Below are 15,216 nucleotides of genomic sequence, written 5' to 3'. Positions count from 1 at the left end.
TGGTAAACCATGGTTTACGAATGTGAGGATTTGTAGAGGACTTAGGTATTGTGTGATCAGCTATGGCATTGAGCTTATCTGAAAATAACTGAATTGGATCTTCGGTATTTTTAAAATGGTCAGGAGTTGGAATTGAAGAACACAATACCTCATACAGTTGCCATTTTTTTTTAAATTCCACCTAGATGACGATGAATCAGCATGTGGGCTGATCGCTTTCAGAACAGTGGGAAATGATCGCTGCCACAAAGGTCGTCATGAACTGACCATTCAAATTCATTTAATAAGTTCGCATCTGTAAGAGAAAGGTCCAGTGCTGAATACGTTCCACTGGCAGGATGTAAGTACGCGTTTGAATCGTTATTAAATATGCATAGATTATTGTCATTTATGAATTCGAGTATTCTCCCTTTAGTGTTTGTATTTATGCTTCCCCAAAGAGGGTTGTGTCCATTCATGTCCCCCATGATAATGCAGGGCCTAGGCAGCTGGTCATATAGCTGTTGAAGGTCAGATTGTTGTAGTGTAGTAGATGGAGGGATATACAATGAACACAGAGTAAATACAATGAGCATAGTCAACCGTACAGCAACAGCTTGGAGATATGTCTTATGAGGAATGGAGCTGCTTATGGCATCCTGACGGATCAAAATAGAAAATCCTCCTGAAGCCTTATCTCCTGGTGGAGAGAAGGAATGGTAACAGTTGTATCTTCTTAAAGCAAAGTCGTCAGTAGATTTAAGATACGTCTCTTGGAGACAAACTGTATGGATTGAAAATCTTGGACTAATAATTGTACCTCATTGAAATTTTTCCTGAGTCCTCTGCAATTCCACTGAATGAGATTTGAACCACTCATGGGGGCTGAATTGGGGATCTAGGACATATAGAAGGACCACTCCCATGCAAGATGCAGTGTGAGGAAGTGATATCCATCCCAAGCGGTTCAAATGAATTATGAGCCGTCACAGGGGCTTCCAAAGTGGAAGGCACCTCCAAATGCATAAGCGTTTTACCCTTTTTCTTTGAATGTTTCTTTCTTGAGTTTGCTGAGTTAAAGAAACTGCAGTAGACTGAGTTACAGTGGAAACTAATTTTCTTGCGTCAGTGAAAAACATATTGTTTGTGTACTTAATTTTGAGTATTTTAGATTGGGTTTCAAAACTTGGACAGGAATTGGATAATGCGAAGTGCTGTCCGTGACAGTTTGCACACTTGATTTCATTATTGCAGTCAGAGGTCTCATGCCCCCGCTGCAACGGACACATAAACAGTCTTGGTACCATGACCAATCTTTGGCATTTAAAACATCTCAGTGGTGTTGGTATATAAACTTCCACAGCAATGTTATAATACCCGGCCTTTACAGATTTGGGTAATGATGACAAGGCAAATGTAAGGAGGTATGTATTTGTTTTGACAATAGTGTCGTCCTGTTTCCTAGTGAACCGTTTTACAGATGTTACACCTTGCCTTTTTAAAGCAGCTGATATTTCATCTTCTGTCATATCAGACAGACACTTTGCATAATCCCGCACTATTCCTTTACATGAATTGAGTGACTTGTGCACAACCTTGGTGTTAATAAATTGCTGAATGTTCAGCAAATTGACAGATTGTTGCCTCCATGCACATTCAACAAGCAGTGAACCACTTCGGAGAACAGTGACATTTTTCACCTCTCCACATACACTTTGAGTGCCTTTGGACACAGCATAAGGATTAAGTTTTAGTGGGTTTCCGTCAAAAGAAGAGATAACAATAAACTTTGGCCAAAAATTAGCTACATCTGAAGAAACTTCTTCATCAGAGGATAAAGATTCTACGTGGTGACGTTTATTTGCCTTCAATGAACCAGGATTGGGGTTTTAAGACATGGCGTGTGAATAATATTCAGCACCCTTGACCCCCCACCCGCCATCGAGTGTCAACAAGGACGATGTTGCAGAGGCAACTATCTACAACACCAGGGCAACAAGAATGGTCTACTCCAGCAAATACAACGTGAACAGCCATATTGTCCTACCAAAAAGCACAGTCAGGCTGGTTCAGCCCTACCAAAAAGCACAGTTTGGCTGGTACAGCCCTAAACAGATAATTGGAGGCATACGGAATTCAGAGGTTGACATTACCAGATTGGCCCATGAGCCACCACCTTCAGGCATAGGACTCTAGGTAATATAAGATCAGGAATAATTTGAAAATATTTTGTACAACAGATATCAAAGACACCAATACCCAATTGATTAACTGTGCAAAAATAGTTCTACGTACAGGACATGGCGTGACCAGCCGATTGGTTGAACCGGGCCCATTCAACCACCCGTCTAGGTGAAGTAAGGGTCGAAATGGTGTGTTGAGCAACGGGAACGTGGTCACAGACCCCAGTGCCCTCAACCCCCAGACTCCCGTCCTCCACCGACACAGGGCCGCAATCCACGGCGAACGGGTTGGTGGACCAAATATGCCCCGGGGCCACAACGGGGTGTTGGCGAGCTCTTGGCTTTACCCAGCACCCAGCACGAAGAAGTGGCTCGCCACGGATGCCACATGTATTATTGAATTCAAAAAGTGACACGATACTGAATGATGTATAAACTTGTAGTTTGAATCCTCCCAAACATTTATGAAGTTGGGCACCCAACCGAAATATTGAAATTGAATTGGGAGTACGCCTCCGTTGGCCTCAAACACATCAAAATCATGTGTGCTCAATTTACATACAGAAAAACATCAACGCTTTTGTGAGTCTTAAAGATGTCAGTATTACCTTGGATAATACTATTATAGTGTTTACTTCAGAACAGCCGTGTCCAAATATTTCTACAGACCAAACACTTTGTAGCCAGGCTATATGATATTTAGTTATTATTATTCAACCTTGATCTTTATCACTAGTACATTGTTTTGTCAGCTACCTTGTTCCTCTTTGTCACTTCCATTAATTACTGTATATGAAATTTACGGCCTTTATCAGTTTATTGGTCATCCCCCTTGGCTGTGTCTGTCATCACATCAACTGTAGAAGGAAGTGCTATTAGTTTCGCTATCTGTCCATTGTTGAATCCTTGGATATCTATTATTGTTAAAAACTATATATATGTATGCTCACATCTATGCCGTATGTGAGATGTGAGTGTGGAGACCGGTTTCCGACTGTCGTTGTATGGACGACCGCTCGCAGGATTATGCCGCTCGCAGGAAAGGCCCTTCGGTTGAGCTGGAAGTCTGCTCACCTCATTCATGTATACTTGTTTATCATGTCTTGTGAAACCAACTAAAGAAGTTTGAACAACTAAACTATACCTTCGTCTTCATCAACGTATTCATTTGTCTTCGTTCACTACAACCCCGTTGTGTCGAACTCGTCGGGTCCAAGGGGAAAGTTCGACTTATCCGAGTGTTCGACACATCCGTCAGCATTGAAAAGACCAAGAACCAACACGACCACGGTGCTTAACACATCGTTATTTTGCAGTAGGATACACATACGAACAATATATCTTTGTAATAAACGTTTAGGGCAGTATTGATCTTTAAATTACAACATATACAAATATAAATCAATATAGTCACTTTATTCGTCATGGCAAATAAATATGCATACAAAAAGATAAGAACAAGAATAATTTAACAAACTCACAAGCGATCCCATTTAGTTGACAGCACTAATTCATTTTCAGTCAGTATAAAAAGTTGTATAGTTCATACAAACGGAATCGGTCCGTGATCAACGTGTCACTGGTAACAACTTAATTATGGTTAATTGTCTGAGTAAAGTTCAGTTGGTAAGTGTGCTGACAATGTGTGTATAGATGCGTAGTTAAACATGTCACTTGATTGCTGAGTCCGTTAATCGTTACTTTTGATCTTTAGGTAGCACATTTATGAGGATGACTTCCGATTGCGCGACTGAAGTTTTCAGTTGCAACAACCAGCTTTGACAGTTCGAGACAAAGGGGTAAATTTGTACATGTTAGAGCCTTTGGGGACCCTAAAATGAGTTCGACACAACCGGGAATTCGACACATCTAGTTCGACACATCAGGGTAAAAATAATGATAAATATAAGGAAATCGGCAGGGACCGAGATGCCAGTTCGACACATCCGAGAATTCGTCTCAACCGAGTTCGAGACAATGGGGTTCGACTGTACATACCGTCAGTGTCATCGCAAACTCCACAGACCACCATCACGTTCTCGAATCTCAGGGACACACTGGGATTCAACCGACCCAGTATGGAGAATGCCCTGTATGTGTTGCTGTTGCAGCGCGTACATATGACGAGATGTCGCCGTCGAAACTCAGTTGAAGTGGATCGTCAATATCATACTCACCTAGCTCTACATCGTCCGGGACGAGGATCTAAGGGTTTCTGGACTAGTGAATAATTATCTGCTAATTGGGACCCATAAGGAAGCAGAACCTGCTGCGTGGATGTACATTGCACCATTACCAGATGAAACAGGCAATAACATACATCATCAGCTCCTGAAGCTTTTACCAGAATCCTGCCTAGAAACTCTTCTAAATATTTTTGATGATATTTGGACATCGGGTAACTTTCCTTCTTCGTGGCGTCACGCCATAGTAGTACCAATACCTAAACCTGGACGTCATGATACGGATCCGTCCAGTTATCGACCAATATCATTAACTAGCTGTGTTTGCAAGACCATGGAACCATAGATAATCGACATCCAATGCGGTTTCCGTAAAACAGAAGTACTGTTGATCACTTTGTGCATTTGGAATCATTTGTAGAAAAACGCGCTGATTTAAAAATAACACGCTGTGTGTATCTTTTTTGACTTTGTAAAAGCATAAGGCACAACCTGGAAATATGGCATTTTAAGAGATTTACACTTCGGCTTGCGAGGTCGTTTGCCTGAATTCACAGAATTCACACTTTTGAAATGACAGACAATTTCAAGTCCGCCTGGGTTCTACCCTGTCTGATCATTACAATCAGGATCAGGGTGTTCCACAAGGCGGTATTTTCTCTGTCACATGTTTTAGTATAAAGATAAATAGTTTATCAAAAGTTTTAAACAATTCTGTTGATGGATCGTTGTTTGTGGATGATTTTAATGTTTCTTGTTGTGATGAAAATACGCGTACTATTGAGCGGCAACTGCAGATGTGCTTAAACAAAATGAATAAATGGTGTCTTGAAAACAGCTTCAAATTTTCTAAATCCAAAACTAATAGTATACATGTTTGCAGACAACATAAGCCACAGAAGGACCCAGAACTACCTCTAAATGGCACTGAAAGTTGTAAAGGAGACCTGATTCTTGGGCTTAATCTTTGACTCACTCTTAACGTTTCTGCCTCATATTAAATCCCTGAAACTAAGTGCCTGAAGGCTCTTGAATTTCCTCCTTCGTGGCGTAATGCCATTGCAGTCCCATTACCAAAAGCTGGCCGGGATCATACAGATCCGTCGAATTACAGGCCGATATCTCTCACAAGCTGTGTCTGTAAAACCATGTAACGTATGGTGAACAACCGATTAACTTGGTATCTTGAAACCAATAACCTGATCACTAATAGTCAGTGTGGTTTCAGGAAAAATCGTAGTACCGTTGATCATTTGGTATGTTTGGAATACTTCGTTAAAAATGCTATAGTCAATAAACAGCATGCTGTATCGATTTTCTTTGATTTCGAGAAAGCTTATGATACGACCTGGAAGCATGGCATTTTGAAGGATTTACGTGATTTTGGGTTGAGAGGCCGTTTTTAATAAAGACAGGCAATTTCAAGTCCGAGTGGGTTCAACCCTGTCTGATCATTACAATCAGGATCAGGCTGTCCCTCAAGGCAGCATTCTGTCTGTCACTTTATTTAGTATTAAAATCAACAGTTTATCCAAGATTTTAAATGATTCAATCGATGGATCACTTTCTGTGGATGGTTTTAATATCTCCTGTCGTGGTAAATATATGCATACTGTTGAACGGCAATTGCAGTTGTGTTTAAACAAAATAAATAAATGGTGTCTTCAAAATGGTTTTAAATTTTCTAAATCCAAAACTAATTGTATACACTTTTGTAGAAAATATAAGCCGCATAAGGACCCTGAACTATCTTTAAATGGCACTCCCATCAAAGTTGTAAAGGAGGTCAAGTTCTTGGGTTTAATTTTCGATTCTCATTTAACGTTCTCACCACACATTAAATACCTTAAATCAAAATGCCTGAAGGCACTAGATCTGTTGAAAGTTGTTTCCACCTCAAAGTGGGGAGGGGATCAAGCAACCCTCTTACACCTATATCGATCACTGGTCCTTTCAAAACTCGATATGGCTCCATCGTATATGGTGGAGCCAGCAAAAGCAACCTTAAACTTCTTGATTCTGTCCATCATCAAGGTTTAAGACTTTGTCTTGGGTCTTTTAGAACTTCACCTGTTGACAGTCTCTACGTTGAGGCTGATGAACCATCTCTTGAGCAGCGACGTATAAAATTAGCTTTACGGTATATAACAAAACTACATTCCAATGAGTCAAACCCTGCCTATAATTGTGTTTTCAATCCTCTCTGCGAGGATTTATACAACAAGAAATCCTCTCTTGTTCTTCCTTTAGGGTACATAATTAAACCATTTCTTTCTTCGGCCGTCACTGAGCTGGGAAATATAGCTTCTACTCGTCTCCTTTCTTGTCCTCCTTGGCAATTGGTTAGGCCACAAGTTGACATATTATCAACTGCATTTAAAAAATCAGAATCTAATGAATTACAATATAAACAAGGATATCAGCAATTAAAAAATAAATATAGCAACTACAAATCCATATACACAGATGGGTCCAAGGACGGTAGTGCAGTGGCTTGTGCCAGAGGAATATCTTCTCGATTACCGGATAATAGCTCTATATTTACTGCAGAGGCAAATGCCATATTAACAGCCCTCAAATATATTCAGAGACACCCTAAATATAAACAGTATATCATATTTTCAGATTCTCTTTCTTGCTTTCAGGCTTTTAAAATATTTCTTGCAAACATCTTTTAATAGAAATTATTGAATTATATAATGATCTTGCTACTGGAGTAGGCATTTCTGGTAACGCAATGGCTGATCTTGCTGCCAAAGTAGCACTCAACAAATCTGTGACACCACTTCTTATTCCATATACTGATTACAAAGTTACCATTAGATCCTATCTACGTGATCTGATGCAAAAGAGGTGGGACACCCAAGTAGGCATCAATAAATTACATGAAATAAAACCCTATATCGGTTATATCTACTTGGGTTGTCAGTCTAGATTTGAAGAGGACATTATGAGACGATGTCGTATTGGTCACACAAGATATACACATAAATACCTATTGAAAGGTGATGATCCCCCATTCTGTATCCCTTGTGATGGAAGAATCACGGTCAAGCATGTCATGCTTGATTTTGTTGAGTATTCCATCACAAGGGATACCTGTTTTAAATCACGTAGTATGAAGGACCTTTTTTACTAATATCAGTTCTCATTTTATTATTGCATGTTAAAAGAATTGGATTTGTTGAATGAATTGTAAATAGGTATTTTTAGTATTGGTAGTCTAGATTAGCCACTGTTAGTGGATGTACCCTCAAAGGGGGTTGAAGTATTGTAAAATTATTGTCCTCCTGAGATGGTACATAAGCCCCAAAACATTCGATGTAGATGCAAGTCTATCGAGTTTTAATTGTAGTATTCTTGTAGTTTTAATTTTGGCTAGCATTTCATACACTCGCCAGTGGCTGAGGGGATGGTGTAAATCCAACTAGGGTCCATGCAGGTAGCTAAGGTACTGTAAGTGCCCATGGACCCTAGTGTGGTGATCAACCTTCGGTTGTTGGCGATCTACAGTCTGTTTTATATTGTATTGTCCACCTAGTCATATTAGTTTTAACTTTCCTCGCTTGTTTTAATGATAATTGTGATATTTTAGTTGTTTTACTGTCCTTCGTCAACAGGTTTTCATTTCAGTATTAAATGTTCTCGTCACGACATGGTTGAGATATTGCCGATATGATATTAAATATTAACTCACTCACTCACCCCCAGACTCGTGGACCAGCGTGATTCACGGTTCCACACTTGTTATCAAAGCCTTTCTTAAAGATCCCCTTGAGAAGGTTTAAAATATGCTGGAAGACATTGAAACAAACTTTGTCGAGTCTTCACAACAAACCTCTACAGGGTCAGGATTTTTCAAAAGCATTTCATAGGATTCAACAGAATTTACGTACACAAAAACGTGCACTTCGTCGGATTGAAGTACATTCACTGACGACTGACGGAGGACCAACTGATTATTATTTCATAAGCGTGTACATACATGCCCACAAAAATGGAACTGTATCCGGTCGTGGACGATGTGGTGAAAATGCTGGAAACGACTGTAAACGGGTTTTCATATTATGCCAAATCAAACGACAGATAGAGCAGGAACTCAAGACGCACACATACATTTTATAATAATTATAACAGAGCCGTCCACATAGTTGACGGCGTCGACACTGCCCTGATTGCGACCAGCATGGGATTAGGCACACTGGGTGCTGGGTTGTTGTCCACCTTCATTGCCACACCCGGCACCAGGGCAATGGGCAATATCGGATTGTGGCTCAAGTACGTGTCTATTGGACTGCAACGCAAAGCAAGGAGGATCATATTTCCACCGCACTCATGGACAGCAAACTCTCAGAGCAGTTGTTTCGTTTGGTTCTCTCGGAACTCGACAAATAGCACAAAATGAAGCAAGACATTGGAACCAAGACTAGCAAATGCCCTGTCTTCAGCAAAGAAGAGAGAAAAAATATAATAGAATAAGGGAGGCAATGGGCCCGAGAAGCATTCCTTATGAAAACCAAGCAAGTTATTGTTCAGAAGATAAACTGCTTCAGCGTAGTCGGACCATGTTAAGGAGGATTTCTGACAGCTGCATTTCATTTAGCTGAAAACAACTCTCCACTTGCGAGCCAACTGGCCGGGCAAGTCTCCAGGTGGACCGTAGAGAGATGCGTTTGATTCACCTTCAGACAGCTATCGCCTCGCCAGTCAGCCAGCTGTGCTTGATAAGCTGAGAGTTAGCGCATAGCAACGCTCGAGACGGTAGCGACTGTTGTCCAACAGTTGCCACCTCACTTGTCAGCAAGCCATAGATCATTATAGCCTAGGCAACACACACAACGCTCACACCAACCCTCGAAATGAGCCAACCACTGCTGAGATCAGCATTTCATTCACCTTCCGTCAGCTGTCGCCAACTGTACATCATTACAACCGAGCCCACATGCAATGCCTACCGATACCTGTGATTCAGTCACCGTCAGACAGATGCCACCTCGCTACAATCACATCATGACGCGATGCAAGCAAGACAGCTAGGGAGACTGTGGAGAGTTGCGTTTCATTCGGCTTAAAACACATACTCCTCGCTAATATATGTAGCAAGTACAACGACACCTTGTTAGCCTTTGGCCAGACCAACCCCATGCTCACTAAAAAGTGATTATTTCCTAAACTATTTGACCGATTTTCATGAAATTTTGCATGTATCTCGGCAGATGGTTCCGCTATTGCAAAACATCATTAGGAACAGTCTCGATGACGTTCGATTAATTAAGGCCGAATTACGACAAATGTTGAATATTTTGCCCTTTCACAGACCGACCCCATGCTCACTGAAAAGTCATTATTTCCTAAACTTTTCGTCAGATGTTCTTAAAATTTTGTTTGCAACGCAGTTGTAGTATAGGGCATGGGGGTACTGAAAATTTTTAAATTGGGGCCATGGATAGGGCCTGCCCCTATGCCCCTATTCCCTAAACTAGTCAGGATGATGCACAATTTCATGAAGCGTGCGTTTTTGAGATTCACTGTAGAGGTGAGTGTTACATTATGTTTTTTTTCAACGTTTCTTTTTTTAAATCTTTTCTCGTCGGCAACCATTCCCCACATGTTGGGATTCAGTATGGATCGGTTTGTGTCAAATGATTTCCTAATATTCAAATTGATTCTGTGTTCTATATTTTTGGGGGGGCGGGGGGGGGTATGTTTGGTTGGGTTTGTTTTTGAGAGTATATATATATATTTATGTGTGTGTGTGTGTGTGTGTGTGTGTGTGTGTGTCCTCAATGTCTTACGGGATTGCTTACTGTCCCGAAGGTGGTGATTCTTTTGGAAATTATATTTGAGAAGGAACATCCCTTCCCCGAACTACTCCCTTTAGAAGCAGATACACACTATGATTTTGTGCGACTCCTGCAGTTCGTATCCGGTTTTCTTAAAGGCACTATGAGATCACCTTGAAGGTTCTTTATGGAAAACACATTCACTTTTTCAGAAATGTAAGAGACACTAACTTTAATTGGATGTCCTCATATCTCTGCCTAGCAAGGACATTTTAGTATGTGTGTCCAGCACTTTTTGAAACATTGGTTAAGTCTCCGGGAAGGATTCATATAACTGGTGTGCATTATACTTTCATTAACGAGCTATTTCATGTGGGAAACAAATCAAAAGATGTTGACATATTCTATGTAAGTCTATGTTGTGTGAAATAGGGCCCTGGTTGTTCCAATAACCCACTGTGATAGAATATTCGGAATATATCCCGAGAGGGAATTAATCCATAGATACATAAATCAAAATCTCCATGTGTACTGCGTGTCATGAATGACTTCAATAAAGGCAGGATATTGAATATCATGAGCAATTCAACATGAATAAACAGGTATTTTGTCTAAAAAATTGTCAAGGTGGAACCTAAATGTCCTTGTTTCAGAATATGGTGAATGGAAACACCACACAAATATCAGTTTCAGCATGACTCTTAATGTTGATATTTAACTGTGGCACAAAGTAACACAGGATGAAGCTACATTCTGTTAAACCAATCCAAACTTCCAAATCGATTAACTTTTTTCTGTATTTTTTCAGCATGATGCAAGTCGACAACAGTGCGGGCGCAGATGCCTTTAACCTGACTGCCGTATTAAGCATAATACAGCAGCTCTCTCCGACAGATCGACAGATGCTGTTTGAACAAGCAGGTATCAACGGAGAGTACGAGCTCGAACGGCTTCTGAACAGTGACAACATGTATGTTAAGAGCTTCGACGAGCCCGTCATGCAGTATCGGGAGTACAGAATAAACAAGTTGCTGTTGTTATATGTGCCACCCATTCTTATCATTATTGGAACATTTGGTAACTTGTTTTCTTTTGTTGTGTTACGTCGTCGACCAATGTTAAAAGTTTCGACATATTTTTACCTTGCTTCCCTTGCCATAGCCGATTCTTTAGTGCTCTACATTGGGTTGTTGCGGTTGTGGATTGGGGAACTGACAGGTGTGGATATCCAGGTACAGGCAAACTGGCTGTGCAAACTTACGGTTATTTTAGGATACGTGTCCAGCGACACTTCAGTATGGCTCATCATGGCAGTAACAGTGGAGCGCTTTATTGTTGTGTGCTATCCATTTAAGGCAACTGAAATGTGCAACGTTCCCCGCGCACGATGGGTTATTTTTGTTCTTATATGCCTCATGTTTGCCATAAATTTACATTTTTTATGGACAGTTGAATTGATAGAGACACCAGTGGATGGAAAAAATATTGCTAATTGTGATGCAGTAGACAACCACACTGTGTTGGTGGATGAGGTATGGCCATGGGTGGATGGAATAATCTACTCATTTCTACCGTTTGTTACCATCCTAATACTAAATATTCTGATTATTCGACAAGTTCTTAATGCGAGAGGCAGTCGAGAGCGTATGAGGAGCATGACGGAAAGAAGGAAGCTTGAAGGAGGGAAGAAACAACCAGGAGAGGGAAGTACCAAACTGACAGTTATGTTGCTTACAGTCTCCTTCAACTTCCTCATCACCACCTTACCCATGAACGTTTCAATGATTGTTCTCGCATTCCGCGGAGATAACAATGATATGCATGAGACTGTTCAATTCAATCTTGCAAAGACAGTTACAGAATTGTTAATGTATGTTAACCATTCCATAAACTTCTTTCTATATTGTGCCACAGGACAAAAGTTTCGACAACAAGTACTTCAGCTGATATGTCATAAAGACCCATCACCGTCATGGACGTCAGTGACAGAAGACACAAATACAACATCATTTGGTAGAAATACACGGGAGCTTTTGTTGAATCACAAGGTTGAATGTAGTCCCCTTAACTGTGGTAGGAGAGTCATGAAGACTCGACTCTAAATACATTTTGTGTCTGGCAAATGTGCAACGAAGGCTGAACCTTACTTTTAAGTGAACAACGAATGGCTTTAGTGTAAATAATGCTTGATTTAACGTTTGTTTAAAAGATGTTAAAGTTGCATGTTGTGATTCGGTATGCTGCATTTTAGGAAAGTATGTTGCTGTCAGCGTCTTTCATCAGCCAACAGACAAATAGAGGTTATGTCATAGGTGTTTTGGAATGGTAAGTATTCTATGGAGTAGACGTTTTATTTTAGAAACATTAGTGAGCTACATACATAATGTGTGTTGTTTACGAAGATATTTACTGTCCTCAAAAGGTCTGTGTTGAGGTCTGAACATTGATTCCCATTCTTTAATATTGTGGGCGGTAAACCTGTTCTAATCTCTCACACATAGGAAAGAAAAACTGCATGTTTTCATGGAATGCACAGGGGTTTTACATAATTTTTGCCATGGGCTCATTAATGTGTTTTTCATACAACACACACGACTTTCTGTTTAACAAAGGCTTTAAACAGGCAATGTGGGTTTGCATGTGTTTTTGTCCACATATATGCCATGGAATAAAAAAAAAAATGTTCCCTCATTCACCTTAATTTATAAAATCCATAGCACAACTACTTTTCATCTCCCCTGTAAAAAGTACCCAACAGTCTTCCTAATCAGATGAAGACTGTTGGGTACAGGAATAGTTTATGTAAGACAGGTAACCAATTTGTAATCATACCAATTTATAATATTGACACCAGTGAAACAGTTCTTTGTCCTCTTCTTTTTCATCATTTATTAATTCATCTAAAGTATCTTTATATTTATCTTCATCCTTTTCTACAATCACAGTTAATAATCTAACACCAAGTGAAGTACCAATACTACCAAGATATAAAGAACCAACATCAACAACCTCTGAATATTTTGATACTCTAACAATAAGTCTATGAATATTATTCTGATCAGGTTCTTTCCTATTTTCCATTAATGGATGATAACCAGATATTCTTCCACCTAGTATTATTGGTTTACTTTTATCATATAATTTCACCCAATCAACCAATTGAGAAGAAAGAAGTAATTCATGTATTTTAATTCGGAGAATAGGATGATCCATTCCGTGGTATTTCCTTATCTTTTTTATTGTGTCTTTTCGACACAATAAAGTTTTATCTTCAAATTTATTTGCAACTTCTTTTTTAACTGCTAGAGAAAGATATGAAATGCCTTTAAATAATGAAGACTCCCATGGACTTTCATCTGAATCTGTAATTGTACATGCCTTTGTTATTGAAATAGTTAAACCATAAGGTCTGTCTTCTTTTGGCATAATTCTGTTTGCTTGAATTTCATCTTTGAATTTAAGTCTAAGTAGTTTCTTTTTAATATAAACTTTTACATAACTTGTATCATGGGCACCCGTGGCGAGCCACCTCCTCGTGGTGGGTGCTGGGTAACGCCAAGAGCTCGCCAACACCCCTGTTGTGGACCTGGGGGCATATTTGGTCCACCAGCCCGTTTGCCGTGGGTTGCGGCCCTGTGTCGGTGGAGGACGGGATTGTAGGGGTTGGGGGCACTGGGAGCCTGTTATCGTGTTCCCTTTGCTCAACACACCCCTTTGACCCTTACTTCACCTAGACGTGTGGTTGAATGGGTCTGGTTCAACCAATCGGCTGGTCATGTCCAGCCCTGTGCATTATCTGTATTTGCACAACTTATATTTTTAAAACGTATTGTTAAATTTAGGCCTTGGCTCTTTTGGTTTCTCAAACATCACACTCGATTTGAAATGTATCTTGTTTAATTTGCCTAGAGTCTAAATGCCCAGAAGGCGATGGCTCATGGGCCAGTCTGGTAGGATTGATCTTTTCTAGATTTTTCCTACTTGAGTATACCCTCCTGGTATCCCTGGTGTCGTCTGTTGGAGATCCACAGACATTTGACATCGTCCTTGTTGACACTCCGTGGTGGGTGGGGAGCTAGGAGGGTGAATTATATCCATTATGATCATGACACCCCCACTTAAAAACGATCGCATGAGTCTGACGATTCGCTCTCTTCGGACGATGAGGCTCCAACAGTTTTAATCAACCCTGACAATTGGTCTCGTTTCCTTGTCATGTCTTCAGTGGATAATGGCTCTCTGAAACTTAATCCCTTTGCCATTACAAAGGGCATTGGAGGTTTAGCAGTCGAAGTACAAGGAGTTACAAAACTACGTTCCGGTTCTTTACTTATCGAATGCAAAAAGCAAATACAATCCAAAATTCTGCTCTCGACCAAGTCACTTGCAAATGTCCCTGTGACGGTCTCTCCACACAGGACATTAAACACCAGTAAAGGCATTGTCCGTGATACTGGACATTGCCTTTCGGACATGACAGAAACTGACATAGTGACAGAAGTACATGCCCAAGGGGTGACAGATGTTAAACGTTTCACTGTCAGAAAGAATAATGAAATCATTAAAACAAACACTTATCTGTTGACATTTTGCGTTCCAAACAATCCCAAATCACTGAAGGCTGGTTACTTTCACCTCAGGGTTGAGACGTTCATTCCAAACCCCTTGAGGTGTTACAAATGCCAAAAGTATGGTCACGGCTCAAAGTCATGCCATAATCCACCAGCGACTGTCCAACTTGGAAGCTGCAGTCTAAAATTTCCAGTGTAAAACATGAACAGAAGATTACATTTTCTGAAGCAAAGAAGATTTTACTTGCACAAGAACAGTCTGGTCAGACATATTCCACCACAGTTTCCGCTTCTCTTCAGGGATACAAATCTAAACATTTTTCAAGTAACTCTGTCGGTTGTCAAACTGACTACACTTGGACAGGGACATCAGCACCTACTTTATTACCAGCTGAAGTCCAGGTGAGGCCTCAAAAACAGAATTCAAGTTCAATAACGATGTCGGACAGTGTATCTTGTAATATGGACCCAACTACATCACAGAAACAATCATCAAAGTCAGATCAACGAGCCAAAT

At 40.3% G+C, this 15,216-nt stretch overlaps 1 protein-coding gene across 1 annotated transcript; it reads left to right on the top strand.

Moving 5' to 3' along the window:
- The first annotated feature begins 8,531 nt into the window (after positions 1–8,531).
- On the top strand, positions 8,532–12,230 carry LOC137257439 (FMRFamide receptor-like). The gene is made up of 2 exons (XM_067794769.1): positions 8,532–8,623; positions 10,937–12,230. The coding sequence occupies exons 1-2, from the start codon at positions 8,532–8,534 to the stop codon at positions 12,228–12,230; spliced, it is 1,386 nt and encodes a 461-aa protein (XP_067650870.1).
- Positions 12,231–15,216: the final 2,986 nt, after the last annotated feature.

Source organism: Haliotis asinina, chromosome 12, assembly GCF_037392515.1.
Source record: "Haliotis asinina isolate JCU_RB_2024 chromosome 12, JCU_Hal_asi_v2, whole genome shotgun sequence".
Classification (NCBI taxonomy): Eukaryota; Metazoa; Mollusca; class Gastropoda; order Lepetellida; family Haliotidae; genus Haliotis; species Haliotis asinina.
This window is presented reverse-complemented; position numbering and strand designations above follow the sequence as displayed.